The 16,039-nt window shown below is 39.4% G+C and overlaps 1 protein-coding gene across 2 annotated transcripts in view; it reads right to left on the bottom strand.

Moving 5' to 3' along the window:
- Positions 1–16,039, bottom strand: part of LOC128656461 (glutathione S-transferase 3) — a 125,462-nt gene that overhangs the window by 51,127 nt on the left and 58,296 nt on the right. The window contains exons 2-3 of one of the 2 annotated variants that reach the window (XM_053710378.1): positions 15,237–15,333; positions 8,702–8,753 (exon numbers count right to left, since the gene is read on the bottom strand). In XM_053710378.1, the coding sequence (XP_053566353.1) occupies positions 8,702–8,753; positions 15,237–15,323 (139 nt within the window). In that variant the 5' untranslated portion in view covers positions 15,324–15,333. The remainder of the gene's footprint in view (positions 1–8,701; positions 8,754–15,236; positions 15,334–16,039) is intronic. The other variant, XM_053710379.1, reaches the window with a different exon arrangement.

Raw genomic sequence — 16,039 nt, forward strand, 5'->3', positions numbered from 1 at the left:
CTGCCCTCTGCGATTCCCACTGCTTTCACCCGCTCCACCAACTTTTATGAAGGCTGCTAACATTTTGCAGAGAGCGCAGTGGCTGTGTAGTGAGATATTTCAGCCAGATGCTTCCAGCTGTTCTGGCTGACCTGCACTATCTGCCTCGTAATGATTCAGCGTAATACCCTCCAATTCTTCGCATTATGCCACCATATATGTCCCATACCATGAAGCCCAAGTTAGGCAGCAAAAAGATAAATATACACATTAAAAAAAAATCATGCAGTAAACTTGCGCCCCCTCTGCCCCCTGCAGTGGCGCCCTAATTTGGTCGCTAAGTCTGCCTCCGGCCCTGGGTAACAATCTCAACCATTAAAATACCATAGATAAACTGCCTACAGAAGATGGAGGAGCTGTCTTCTTAAATTTCAATATTATATAGAATTTTAACTCAAAGTAGCAGGAGGTAGTCAGTTTCAAAACAAAATCTTGGAGAAAAGGTTGCGTGGGCAGATTCCTCCACCCAAGAGCCCAAGAGGTACTGAGCTCTCCTTAAAGGGACAGTATACACCAATATAACTGCATGTAATAAACATTACTATAAATAAGAATATGCACAGATACTGATATAAACATTGAGTATAAAACATTTTAAGAAGTTTCTTAGAAGTGGCCAGTTTAGCACTGTTGATGAGGTTAGTCTGTGACACCCAGTGAAAGGGGCTGGGAAACAGGAAAAGGCTGGGACACTCCCCCCTCCCCTGCATATGAAGAGACCCATCACACAACCAGGAGTCTGTAGACATCAGTATACATCTAAAACTTTGGGGCTTGGTTAGGAGTCTAAAAATCAGCACAATCTTTTAAAAAATAAGCAAAACTATACATTTTAAGGGGGTAAAAGCAAATTGAAGCAAACATATTAAAGTGGCAGAAAAATTATATTATAAATAAAATTTAAACTTGTTAAAATATATATTTTATTTTGTTTTCCTCACTATAGAAACATCTATTTGTAAAAAAACAAACTTGTAATACATCTAAGTTACTCTATTTTAGATGCATGGAAGAAATAAAATGGTTTACTGGTTTAAGTTTAAAGGGCCATGATACCCACATTTTTTCTTTCATGATTTAGAAAGATAATGCATTTTTAAACATCTTTCTAATTTACTTCTATTATCTAATTTGTTTTATTCTCTTGATATTCTTTGCTGAAAAGCATATCTAGATATGCTCAGTAGCTGCTGATTGGTTGCTGCACATAGAAGCCTCATTTGATTTGGCTCACCCATGTGCATTGCTTTTTCTTCAAATAAGGATATCTAAAAAATGAAGCAAAATAAATAATAGAAGTAAATTGTAATGTTGTTTAAATTTGTATGTTCTATCTGAATCATGAAATAAAGATTTTGGGTTTAGTGGCCCTTTAAAGTATCTGAGGAGTTGAACAGAAGACAGAAAAGTGACCTGCTAGCAGACTGATATTACAAATGTCTACAATACCGATAGGCACTGTAGAAGGCTCTGGATTAAAAACTAACTTTTGATGTCAACCTAAAGCTAATAATTTGCCTTACCTAAAACTATAGTCTAACCTTGATATCTGCTGATGTGTTAGCAGAACAGTCTTCATAACTCTAAGCCAAAGACATCAAATCTCTAAATACATTTCCCATAACCACATAGGAATTATACTCTGTCTGCTGAAGCAAATAAGAGACTTTACAGACACCAAATCAGGTCTCTCCAATTAAAGGGGACACTGAACTCAAATTTTTTCTTGCGTAATTCAGATAGAGCATGAAAGTTTAAGCAACTTTCTTATTTACTCATATTATCAAATTGTCTTCATTCTCTTGGAATCGTTATTTGAAATGCAAGAATGTAAGTTCAGCACATTTTTGGTGAACAACCTGGGTTGTCCTTGCTGATTGGTGGATAAATTCATGCACCAATAAAAAAAAGTGCTGTCCAGAGATTTGAACAAAAAAAAACTCAGATGCCTTTGTCATGAGATGCAAGACATATGCAGGACACAGCAATGATGGTACAACTCTATTTTATTACAGAGCATAGCAATACACATCTAGACAGGTTGATTGTACTAAACTAACTGCGACACAGACACCGGACCTAAGCCCCGCCCACAAACTAGTGACATCACATCCTGCTCTTATCACATCTTCCCCTTTTTCAAAGGCAAAGCATACATTTGCATATAACAAATAACAAGGTACACCAACAGGGTATACAACAACATTTTTGTTTTTGAACATTATAAAAACAAACAGGTTAGAAAACATGAACAGATAAATTACATCCTGACTTGGACATCGGGGTAGACTACCCTAGTCCCCAGTGACCATGGGATTATTCTGCCCATACTTCCGGTCACTGTTCTAGCTAAAGTCAGTCCCTATATCGGGCCGGAAGTTTCACCACTCTTCCGCTTGATGTAACTTTGCATGAACTGTCCTCTGATACAGAAGATGGTGAACAAGAGTCCGCTGGAGGCAAAGATATATCCCCGTTGTGGTCTTGCTGAGGGGAAGGCACCTCTCTTAGAACAGGGGATCCCACCGGCGGTGGTACTGAGGCATCCAATTCCAGACTCTCAGGTACAGACTGAAGATGTCTTCGGTTACGGCGTGTAACCGTCCCTACCTCCGTAAGGACTGTATAAGACCTTGGTTCTGGAGAGCGGCCAACTACCGTAGCAGGCGTCTTCCATTTCTTCTCATCGTCCAGTTTAATTCTGACACTTTGGCCCGCTTTCAGTTCCTGTAAGGGCCTGACAGAATGTCTCCTGTCGTAGAAGAAACAATAACCCTTTTTGGCCTCTTCATCCCTCCTAAGGACTTCGTCCCGAGGAACAGGGCCAGGCGGCTTGAAGACACCCACTGAGGGTAAAGTGGTGCGAATCTGGCGTCCTAGCATCAGCTGTGCCAGGCTAAACCCGGTGGCTTGAATGGGCGTCGCCCTGTATGACAAGAGGGCTAGGTACGGCTCAGATTGTTTTAGAATGAATTTTGTTGTTTGAACTGCCCTTTCAGCCATTCCGTTGGCCTGCGGATAATGTGGACTTGACGTGGAATGTACAAAATCATATTCCCTGCTGAAAGCACTGAACTCTGTAGAAACGAACTGCATACCATTATCACTCACCAGCTCCATTGGAATGCCCCAGCGGGCGAACAAGCTCTTTAGGCGAATGATAACGGCCTGACTTGTGATATCATTCAGGGGTGCAATTTCCAAATACCTGGAATAGTAGTCGATCACAACAAGAATCTTTTTCCCGTGCAGTTCGCACAAATCAGCAGCTATTTTCTGCCACGGCCCCGCAGGCAGCGGAGTAGACATTAAGGGCTCCCTTCTCTGAGTAGGCCGGCGTTCCCGGCAAAAGGCACATTTAGACACATGATTTGCAATGTCGGAGCTGATCCCAGGCCACCACACAGCTGTAGCTGCCCTTTCTCTGCACTTTGTAATGCCTAAGTGGCCATCGTGAATCCTGTTTAACATCTCTTTCCTCATGCTGACAGGAATTACAATGCGGTCTTGGAACAGCACCAACCCCTCCAGCTCCGTGAGCTGCGACCTCTCTGGCTGGCAAGCACTTAAAGACATCCAGGCTGCCCGGCTCTCGGGCCAGCCTTCCTTTATGTACCTTATAACTTCTTGCAGATCTGTGTCCAAATATGTCTCTCTCTTTATCTCTTCCAGTTTCCTTGAAGAAATGGACTTAGAGGCCAGAACCGAATCCACATATACTTTCACATCCGATTCTGTAGAGGATTCTTCAGCAGCAGCCAGCGGGAGCCTAGACAGTGTATCTGCCACAACCAGCTGTTTCCCCGGCACATGCACTGCCTGAACATTGAACCTGAGCAGTCTCATTAAAAGTCTCTGGCATCTCAAGGGTGTTTTGTCAATGTCATAAGAATTGATCAGAGGGACTAGCGGTTTGTGGTCAGTTTCCAGACTAAATTTCTCCAAACCCACTAGATAACGCTGAAAGCGCTCACAGACCCAAACTGCAGCCAGGCACTCTTTCTCAATTTGAGCGTATTTTGACTCCGCAGCCGTCAGTGTGCGGGAACAGTAGGCGATGGGCTGTAGTTTGTTGTCATTCAGCTGCAGGAGTGCAGCCCCCAACCCATAACCGCTTGCATCGGCATTAACCACGGTCTCTTTTGAAGGGTCGTAGAACCCCAGCACTGGGGCAGACCCCAGCAGGGACTTGGCATGCAGAAAAGCTTTTTGCTGTGAAGGTCCCAAGACCCAGGCAACGTATTTCTTAAGCAACTCTGTGACAGGGTGTAAAACTGTTGATAAATCAGGAAGAAACTTGCCCACGTAATTTACAAGGCCCAATATCTGTCTCAGCTCATGTACATCAGAAGGGCTTTTCATCTGTTCAATAGCACAAATTTTCTCGGGGTCTGGCTTGATGCCATCCCCGTTGATGATATGCCCAAAGTAGCATAATTCAGTTTTCCTAAAATTACATTTTTCTTTATTCAGCTTCAGCCCAGACTCTTTGATAGCCTGTAGCACGCAACTTAAACGCTGATCATGCTCCTCCACTGTAGACCCATACACTAGAATGTCGTCCATGACGACCGCTGTGCCCACGTGGTCACTCAGGAGAGAACTCATTTCCCTTTGAAAAATTTCAGGAGCGGAGGATATCCCAAAGGGGAGTCTGCAGAAGCAGAACCGACCTACCGGTGTGATAAAGGTAGTCAGTTTGCGGCACTTTGGATCCAGGGGGATCTGCCAAAAGCCGCTAGAAGCGTCTAATGTGGAAAAGAACTTCGCCCCAGCCAACTTTGGAGCTATATCTTCCAATGTCTGCAGCACAAATCTCTCTCTCTTCACTGCTTCATTCAACCTTTTCAGGTCCACACAGATGCGCACCTTTCCGTTTTTCTTTGCAACTGGAACAATGGGGGCACACCAATCAGTCGCTTCAACAACCTCTTCGATAACCCCCATAGACTTCATGCGCATAAGCTCTTTCTCCACTTGAGGCATGAGCGGGAACGGAATTCTACGAGGGGTAGAAATACTGTATGGGACTGCGTCACTTTTAAGTGCTATACGGACAGGTTTGCAGTTCAGTAGGCCCAACTCGCCAAACATATCTTCGGAAATCTCATTCACTCTGGCCACGAGGCCCAAGTCACAGGCTGCTTTTCTGGTCAATAAACTGTTAACACACTGACCTCGGATCACATGCACCCACATGGTGAACTTCCTTTGCTTGTACTCGCAGCTGGCAAGAAATTTCCCCACACAATCAATGCGGCCACCAGGACTATGGACATTTGTAGTAACCTTCGCCAGCTGGGGCTGTCGAGGCAGTTTCATAAATTCAGCAAAAGACATTACAGAAATATCTGCACCTGTGTCAATCTTAAAATCAACTTTGGCTCCCATTACAGTAAAAGTAACTTTCCAATCTTCCTCTGAGCTTGTCCGTTCCACAACAGACCCCACAAAAGACACTTCCTGACCCTCCTGGTCACTGTCCACCTGCATCTCCTTATTGTATTCAGTTTTACACACCACTTCAAAATGGCCTATTCTGCTGCATTTTCTGCATCTTTTATCTCTGGCCGGGCATATAGCACTCTGATCATGAGCCCAGTAGCACCGTGCGCATCGGCCATGTTGCGCCCATCCACTTCTAGGCCTTTCCAGTACTTTAGATCTACCGCTCACACTGTGCCTTTCACTAGCAGTTTTCCTAGACTGTTGCACTTCATCCACAATACTCTCAGACCTCAGATCAGCACTTTGCTTTTTCACCAGTTCACTCTGGCGGGCCATCCTAATAGCCCCATCTAACGTTAAATCAGGCTCTAACTGCAGCTTCAGGGAGACTTCAGCATCTGCAATTCCAATAACTATTCTGTCTCTGCGAGTTGCGAGATGGCTCCTATTAAAAGTAATGGAGCTCGCTGGATAGGGAAACTTCGCTCCTTAGTGCGAAGTTAGCAGAGAGCAGGGGGAGCACTTTAAAATTAAAATCCTGCAGCCAATATAACTCACATTACGCTGCTTTCTGCTTATAGCATCTCCCATTCGCCTATATGTTCGTATGCATTTGTTTTTCTATTGGGGTTATAAGTGTTCGTATTGTTTTGACAAAAGCTTGCCACCTTTTAGTTGGCGAGAAAAAACTGTGATATCTGCAGTGCGAAAATCTTTATAGAATTACGCTGGGATTAGTGAGACATTGTCATATATGCCCATGGAACGCCTATGTTCAGCCCATTTTATGAAAAAACAACAATTACGCTTTGCATTTTGTATTTATAAATTCAAATTTCTGTGTGAGTTTTGCACATTCAGTGTACTACAATTACAATTTACGCTGTGAATATTTAATTTGATTTATTCCTGTGTAAATTAGATACTAATTTTACGTTTTTGTTAACATACGATTTTTGGTGAAGAATTTTGTTACGATTTTTGATGCACCTTAACAATACAATTGTTCCCTGCTTAAAAAAAAAAAAAAAAAACTATTCTGTCTCTGATTTGCTCTTCTTTAGCAACACCAAACTCACAGAATTCAGCTAATTCATACAGGCTGCACACAAATGACTCCACACAGATTCTCCCACACACTGATTACGTTTGTGAAAACAAGCTCTCTCATGAATCACATTTCTTTTGGGCACAAAGTGGGCACTGAGTTTATCCATAACTATATCAAAGTTAAATTCTTCCCCTTCTTGGAAAGTAAAAGCATTGAACACTGGCTCCACATCGTTCCCCATAGAGTATAAAAGAGAATTAACTTGTACTTCACCACTCTCCTTGTTCAGTTTGGATGCAATCCTGAAGCGCTGAAACCGCTGACGCCATGTGGGCCAAGCTGCAGGCTGAGAGAAGTCAAAAGGGTCAGGTGGGGTAAACTTTGACATTGCAATCGATCAGGAACAGAAGCACAGTCCAGAACTTCTGACACCATGTCATGAGATGCAGGACATATGCAGGACACAGCAATGATGGTACAACTCTTTATTACAGAGCATAGCAATACACATCTAGACAGGTTGATTGTACTAAACTAACTGTGACACAGACACCGGACCTAAGCCCCGCCCACAAACTAGTGACATCACATCCTGCTCTCATCACAGCCTTCTTTTTCAAATAAAGATAGCAAGAGAACGAAGAAAATTTGATAATAGGAGTAAATTAGAAAGTTGCTTAAAATTGCATGCCCTATCTGAATCACAGAAGAAAAATTTGGGTTCAGTGTCCCTTTAAGAAGAAATTACTAATTTATTAAGATGTATAGAGTACAGACATATACCCTAAACACTATTCCAACATGCTATGGAAATGTAATATTAGTCTGGATTTCCTATGACTATCAAAATACAAAACCAACACAGCAATTGTAATATGTTAAATCAATTCATCATCCCCATTATTGCATTAAAAATATCTCTTTCTAAAAAGCATCCAAATTTTGTGTTTTATGCCCCTAAAGAAAGAACTGCTACCTGATTCTTTAACACACTTTATAACTTTAAATAATAGTATTTTCATGGGTCTCAGTTGCTCAGTAATCTTATTTATTTGTGTCTTTTTTCATTCCATAAACAAAGCACAGATATAAGATCCATAGTTCATGACCCTTTTTAAAGCGAACATTAAAACCTTACCCTTCTGTTTTACACATTATAAATATCTCTTGAAATTTATAGAAGGACTTCAAAATAAGTTCTGGGTGTAAACTGCTTGTACAGTAGACCTAGTTCTGTTTGGTGTGATTAGTGCACATATCTACAGCCTGCTCCTTATCAACCTCGTAAATTATGGTGCCAGGGAAATGAGTCTAGAATTGCAGATAGCGATAATAAAAGTGATGTAGAAATGCTGGGGAATATATGATTATTAGCATTTTCAAATATATAATAAAGAAGAAATCTACTAAAGCATAAAACAGCATTCATTACTAATACTAGATTACAATAAAAATAAATGGATTGTGCAGGCTAGATACTCCTAAGTGTTTAGTAATATTATTAAATTCAGCATGAAATTTTCTTGGATATTTAGCACCCAAGGTCACACAAATGTTGGATGTATTGCAGTCAGGATAAGTCAATGTGGGAACTGACAGAAAATATATATGATGGCTAATAATAATTAGTCTATTTATATTTGCACTTTTTTTGAGTCACCAGCTCATACTAATCATGTGCAAGAATTCACAGAATATATGTATATGCATTTGTGATTGGCTAATGACTGTCACATGATACAGGAGGAGTGGTAATAGACATAACCTTGAAATTTGTCAGAAAATAATCTACTACTTATTTGAAGTTCAGACTAAGTGCTATTGCATTGTCTTTTTTATAATACATTTGTTGATTATGCAAATGTGCTGTATTTACTGGTCCTTTGAAATGTATTAATTGTGGAGATCTTCAGCAGTCAAAGACAACAAACATGTCTGGATATTAACCTCTTAAGGACATATGACGGAATTTTTCCGTCATAAAACAATTGAGCAAACTGAAAGCTGTGTCCTTAAAGGGTTTAATATGTAAACTGGCAACACATTCTGTAAAATAAGTCATTTCTGGAGCCTAGATATTATTCATAATATTAATGTGAAATCAACTCCACATGGTTTCATCTTCAATAGAGAACAATTTCTATAGATTGTAAGTAATTGTACCTTCAATTAATTTCACATACTGTTCCTTTGTCTCTATAAACTCTTCATCAAACTGCAAAAAAAAAAATATTAATTCACAAAAATTGGTACAAAGGTTTACAGTTTTAAAATTGTACCTAATACAAATGTCTAGTAATGAATCTCCAAAAACCAATAACAATATAGTTTTAACTATGTATGTTTACACATTGTAATGATTTAGTAATGCTGTGTATTTCTGGAATATTGAGTTTGACCATATTGCATATGTTTAAGCGTAGGAATCAAACTTGAAATAACTCTACCAGGACACTTTACAGATTCCCAAAACACTTAAAGGGACACTAAACCCATTTTTTTCTTTCATATTCAAATTGAGCATGCAATTTTAAGCAACTTTCTAACTTACTCCTATTATCAATTTTTCTTCGTTCTCTTGCTATCTTTATTTTAAAAGCAGGAATGTAAAGCTTAGGAGCCAGTCCATTTTTGGTTCAGTACCTGGGTAGTGCTTGCTGATTGGTGACTAAATGTAGCCACCAATGAGCAAGTGCTAGCAAGGGCGTTGAGCCAAAAATGTGCCGTCTAATAAGCTTTAAATTCCTACTTTTCAAATAAAGATACAAAGAGAACAAAGAAAATTTGATAATAGAAGTAAATTAGAAAGCTGCTTAAAATTGCATGCTCTATCTGAACCATTAAAGAAAAAAAACATTGGGTTTAGTGTCCCTTTAAAGGCAAAGCAAACACTTTGGCCCCTAGTTATCAATTTCTGTTGGACCTGATCCGACAGTGCGGATCAGGTCCGAAAGACATCGCTGAATACGGCGAGCAATACGCTCGCCATATTCAGCATTGCACCAGCAGCTCACAAGAGCTGCTGGTGCAACGCCGCCCCCTGCAGACTCGCGGCCAATGGGCCGCCAGCAGGGGGGTGTCAATCAACCCGATCGTACTCAATCGGGTTGATTTCCGGCGATGTCTGCTCAGAGCAGGCTGACAGGTCATGGAGCAGCAGTCTTTGTGACCGCTGCTTCATAACTGGTGTTTCTGGCGAGCCTACAGGCTCTTTATACATATGCCCCTTTGTATTTACATGACCATTTCCATTATGTGTCTTAGTATAGAGCACTGGTTTTCAAACCTGTTCTCAGGCCTCCCTAGCAGGCCAAATTTTAAAGGATATCTGAACTAGAGCACAGGTGAAATAATCAGCTGCTTACTGAGGATTACTCTCACCCAATGTAATCCTGAAAACCTGGCCTGTTGGGGAGGTCTGAGGACAGCTTTGAAAACCAGTGCTATAGAATAACATCAGCCAATTTTTAAAACAAATTAACATCTTGTTAGTCACAATTGTTTTTCAAATGGGAAACCCCACCCACCATTCACCTTAATTGGAAGAGACCATTCAGGCTTGAGGCTGCAGACATGAAGGCTAGCCACTGTCACAATATTAGTTTAAAGTGAATTGTTTTTGCAGCTGTTATCAGCTATAGCCAATTAGGGAAAGATATGTAGCAGGATTTGCCTTGAGAAGTCTGCGGTGTGAATTTACAGTTGTAAAAATTAGAAAAGATAACATTTTCAGATCTAAATTATATGAAAGGGAGCAAAATAAATCATAAAAGTATATTGCAAAGTTGTTTTACTATGCATCACATTTTATATTAAAATCACAAGATGTATACTGTCCTTTTAAAGGGACATAAAACTCCTTGAGATTGTAATATACAATGGTTTGGACACTTTGTATAGACTCTAAAACACGACTATTAAAATTAATTAACATATTTATTATGTGAAGTGTGTTTTAAACCTGTGAATTGCAACACATAAATGAAGTAAGCTATCTCTTGAGCTACATAAATGGTTAATACGACCTTTAATCATATTACCATTCATTATGATATCACACTCAGAAATATACAATGTTATCTATATGGCACACGTGAACTAGCACTGTCTGTGAAAAGCTATCAAAATGCACTGAGATAAGAGGTGGCCTGCAAGGGCTTAGAAACAGGCAAAGATTTAGAGGTTTAGAGGCTATAAGGTATAATAATATAGCAATGTTGGTTGGTAGGTAGTAAAGGCATTATCTATCTTTAAAAAAAATTAAAAGAGTAGACTACTCCTTTAATTGCGCTTACACGCGAACTTAAAATATGCCCGGAGGGAAGCACTTTTAAAGTCAGCAGCAATATGCGTTTTCCTGTTGTACTGATTGAACCTAACAAGCTAGATGCTATACAAGTTGTTGTATGTGAGCCGCAAGGAGTTTCTGACCTAGCAGACCTACTCAACAAATGGCCCTGGTGCAATATGTCTTTATGGGCCACTTAAAGGTAACTCAGTAACAAGAAATAGTAATAGTATACATTCTGCTCTGTATAATTATTTTGAGGATAGATAGTTAGATAGACAGATAGATAGATAGAAAGATAAGATGCACCTTCAACCTGCACTGATAAAAGCCTTCCCTGAATTAGGATTGTACACATTCTGTACGTCTGATTGGCTGCTATGGCACACTCAGAACTTGGCCCTGGTGCCACTGCACCTGCTGCACAAATGGTAGTTCGGCCCCTGGACCCCAGTCCATATAGCACTGCTACCTTTATTACATATGCACCAGTGTTATAGTCCATTAAACCTAACCATAATCCTCCTTCCTACTTGAACACTAACCATTGTGTTCCAACCCCCAGGGCAGTTTAACAATAACAGATCTCCACCACTGCATTTTAACCCTAAAAAAGTGTCCCAATCCCCCACACTACACTATTAATCCTAACTGCTATACTGTAATATAATCCCCCCAACACAATTTAACTCCAAACTGCCATGCATCATAACCCTAACTGCACTGCCTCAATCCCTCAACTGTAGCTTAAATGAAACGTTAATGATTCAGATAGGGCATGCAATGTTAAACAACTTTTCAATTTACTTTTATCATCAAATTTGCTTTGTTCCCTTTGTTTTGAAAAGCTAAACCTAGGTAGGCACAAACTGATTTCTAAACCGTTGAAAACTGCCTCTTAGCTTAGAGCATTTTGAAAGTTTTTCACAGTTAGACAGTACTAGTTCATGTGTTTCATATAGATATGGAGTTATTTATGAGTCTGCACTGATTGGATAAACTGCATGTCTGTCAAAAGCACTGAGATAAGGGGGCAGTCTGCAGAGGCTTAGATACAAGGTAATCACAGTGATAAAACATATAAATATAACTGTGTTGGTTATGCAAAACTGGGAAATGGGCAATAAAGGGATTATCTAATTTTTTTTTTTTTTAAATTCTGCCTGGTGTAGACTGTCTCTTTAAACTGCACTGTCCTGAACCCTCCCGCTAATTTAGCCTAAACACAAAACTGAAAACATAATACTGTTGCTATTATGTCACAGCTGTTCCTATAGAAAACAACAGTCATTGCTGTTATTTGGGAGCTACCTCAATGCTTGAGCCACTCAAACCCAACATATACAGTGATAGCTATGCAATACTGCTGTCAATATAATTAAATGGTCACTTACGATCTAGCCCTTACTAATTATGTTTTTCCATTTTATAATGATACCACATTTAGGAGACTTTGTTTATCATAGACGTTAACAAATTAGTTCTCCATGTAAAGTATCTTCAATAAAGGAGACAGTGTTTAAAGGACCAGTAAATTTTTCTTTCATGATTCAGATAGAGCATGCAACTTTTAAGCAACTTTCTAATTTACTCCTATTATCATTTTTTCTTCATTCTCTTGCTATCTTTATTTGAAAAGCAAGAATGTAAGTTTAGAAGCCGGACGATTTTTGGTTCACAACCTGGGTTGTGCTTGCTGATTGGGCAACACCAATAAACGAGTGCTGCCCAGGGTCTGAAAATTGTCAGGATCTTTAGCTTAGGTGCCTTCTTTTTCACATAAAGATAGTAAGAGAATGAAGAAAAATTGATAATAGGAGTAAATTAGAAAGTTGCTTAAAATTGCATGCTCTATCTGAATCATGAAATAAAAAAAAATTGGGTTTAGTGTCCCTTTAAACATTATTTAAACAACATATATGATAAGTTTAATCAATGCATTATAAATATTAATATATATATATTATAAATAAGAAATAAACTTACTTCAAAATCTTCATATATTGGTTGCTGCCAAACTCAAGACTGCCTACTGAAATTGTAGGCGAGGCATAGATTGGAACAGTCCAATCACTGCCCTTAGTATAGAGATAGGCACGGACCAAGGCTGTGGCGGACATTTTCCAAGGTACAGACCTTAGAGAAGGACACCAAGGTACATATCAATTTAAAAAAACATCAAAAAACACTCTCTTTACTGAGAGGGTAGTGGATGCATGGTAGAATAGCAACCAGCAGAAGTAGCAGCGAAGGGCAGTACACGAAAAGTGCTGCCCTATACTATTCTTTATTACAGACACCAATTAACTAGTCAGGGCAGTTTTTTATAATCCTTCCCTCACTGGATATCACCCCCTGCAGCACACCAATGATCCATGCAGCATGGGTAGCATTTTTTATGTACTGCCCATCCGCACAAAGTAATAAAATGTGTATCTGTGGTGAAGCAGTACTGAATTCCAGGACAGAATTGTTACCAGCTCTCCTAGATCTATTCCTTGGAGAGATCCTGTTTTAACCCTTTACTCTCCCCTGGGTGGTCTTAGCATGCAGACCCCCTGGCTGCTAAGATATTCACTGGGAGTCCTAGTACAAACAGAACAGCATGCTCTTTAAACTGGCTGCTCTGACTCTCATTATTCTCAGACGGTATCATGTGTCCCAGCAGCAGGAGCCACCAGGATTCTATTTAAACGGGGGTCCCAGACTCCAACAATCCTAGGGGCCCCTAGGGATGGGGGGAGTCTGGAAACCCTGTTTAAACAGAATACTGAAGGCTCCTGCTGCTGGGACACAGAGAATAATGAGAGTCAGAGCAGCCAGTTTAAAGAGCCTGCTGGAGGGCTCTGCAACTCCTGACCAAGCACAACCACCTTGATGTTACTCGCATGTTACTTGGCTAGGTAAGGTTTGTCAGAGTAGGCAGCGGTCTGCTACTTCTACACACAGACACCAGCACCAGGCTGCCGCACAGATTAAGGAATTAGTATGGGTCATGACTCACGGGTGGTTAGCACAGGCTGCACTGCAGGCAGCTTGCTTCTTCCCTCTCTCTCACTCACTTTCCGCTACTAAGCTGTGTCACACGGGTGGCCCCAGCCCTGTAAAACTTGGTGCCGCGTACCTTGAGGAGTCAGGACCAGCATTCATCTGTCCTACTCCTCTCTCCCCACCGCAAAACGGGCAGCGGACACTGCAAGGGCCAGTCACGTGTACGGACACCTTGCCTATCCCTTAGAATAATGAGCATTTGAATAATTAATATTTTGCAGGCTTGCTCCCAACCACATGTGCATTAGGTCAAAACTTGCAAGCGCACAGGGACCAGGTTGATTCTGATGAAAATCAGAAGTGATCACGTGAGCGCTTGTTAAAAAATAAACACAGAGGGCTAGATTACAAGTGGCGTGCTACTTAGTGATCCCAGTTGCACGTTAAATTCGCTAGAAGTAAGCATTTTGCGTGCATCGGGTAGTGCTCGTATTAGAAATTGAAAGTTTTTTCACAAGTGCTAAACTGACGCGTGAAAAAAATACGAACTTCAAATATCACAACCACATTAACGTATTCCCCCATAGACTTCAATGGAGTGTTAAAAGTGGGAAAAAACCTAACACCCATACTTATGCTTAAACCCCATTGCATTTAACCAAAAGCGCTAACCCAGCATGAAATATGAATGTTTCACATTCCAATATTCTTAACATAAAAGAATATGTTCTATTTATTCTTAAATACAAATATATATATATATATATATATATATATATATATATATATATATATATATATATATATATATATATATATAATTATATATATGATTATTTTTTTTGGTAAAATCTCTCTCTCTCTCTATATATATATATATACTATATATATATATATATATATATATATATATATATATATATATACACATTATACATAGGTATAGATATATACAGAAATATATAGGAATATCTATTTAAAATACTTAGAACATATCCCCCTATGTGAATCACATTGAAATGTGAAATATTGTAATACGCGTAGTACTTTGACGCATGCAAAGAGCCTCAATAGACCCCTTACAGCTTCCGCGCAACAGTTAGCGCACCACTCATAATCTAGCCCAGTAAAGGCAAAACAGTATTGTTAGCTGCTATTGCAATGAACTCAGTGTCACTTATTATCGGTTATTTGTAGAGCGCCAAAAGATTCCGCAGCGCTTATTGAAGGGTAATAGAAATATTGTGCTGTTTTTCGTAATGAAGCCACTTTATGGTTTTCATAAAAACATTGCTCATATTTTTATGTCTTGCTGATCTCAAGTTAGTTTGGATACTACATCATGGGATAGGGAAGCAGGAGCTGTAGCACCTTGTGGAAACGTTATGAATTCTGCAAACATAGTTGAATAGTGCAAACCTCGACACCAGCTGCAGCTAATAGCCATCTGATAGACTCCATTCTGCCTCTTCCATTAAAGTAATAAAGCTTGGGTTTTGCAGCCATGATTATATCCCTAAAAAAGGAAAAAAATGTGTCAGCCTTCTACAGATTATATTATCTACATAGTAATATGCTATAAAAAAGTATACATTTGAAATATTTTAACAAAGTGATATTACAAATTTAACCATGAACAGATTCCTTAGTAAATTTTTCAGTGATTTCTTTCAGTTTCGCCGAAACAAAATGAGGGTGAAGTAATTAAAAAATTGTAATACAAAGAAGCTTTAGTGAATAATTAGTATTAATCAAGTTTCCAAAATTCTGCATATGTAGCTTACAAATTCTGACAGTTCTATTAACCTTTTATTAGACCAGCAGCAAAAGCACTTCATTTCACTATGTATAAGAAACTGGATTGTGTGGCCAATGACTAGTAGAACGCAAGTGTTCTGGAGTAAAACAGTGGATATAAGTTTTCTGATGGCAAGAATGTGACATTCCTTCTTTTTATAGAGGAAAGATTAAGAGCTCAGAGGAAGAGCCCCAGTACCTCCTTGAAATAAATAACTTACCTTTCTTTCTCTCTTTCTTTCCTCACTTCAATAAATCTCTATTTCCTCTCCTTTTTATTATTCAATTAAATTCATTTTTAAATTAACAAAAATGTATGCATTCGGGGCGTGTCTCTGGGCAGCACCTTCAATGGTCTTAATATCGGTAGCTCTGAGTAGATCACAGATAATATGCTTATTATCAGTGACATAGATGACCATCTA

The sequence above is a fragment of the Bombina bombina genome, chromosome 4, assembly GCF_027579735.1.
Source record: "Bombina bombina isolate aBomBom1 chromosome 4, aBomBom1.pri, whole genome shotgun sequence".
Classification (NCBI taxonomy): Eukaryota; Metazoa; Chordata; class Amphibia; order Anura; family Bombinatoridae; genus Bombina; species Bombina bombina.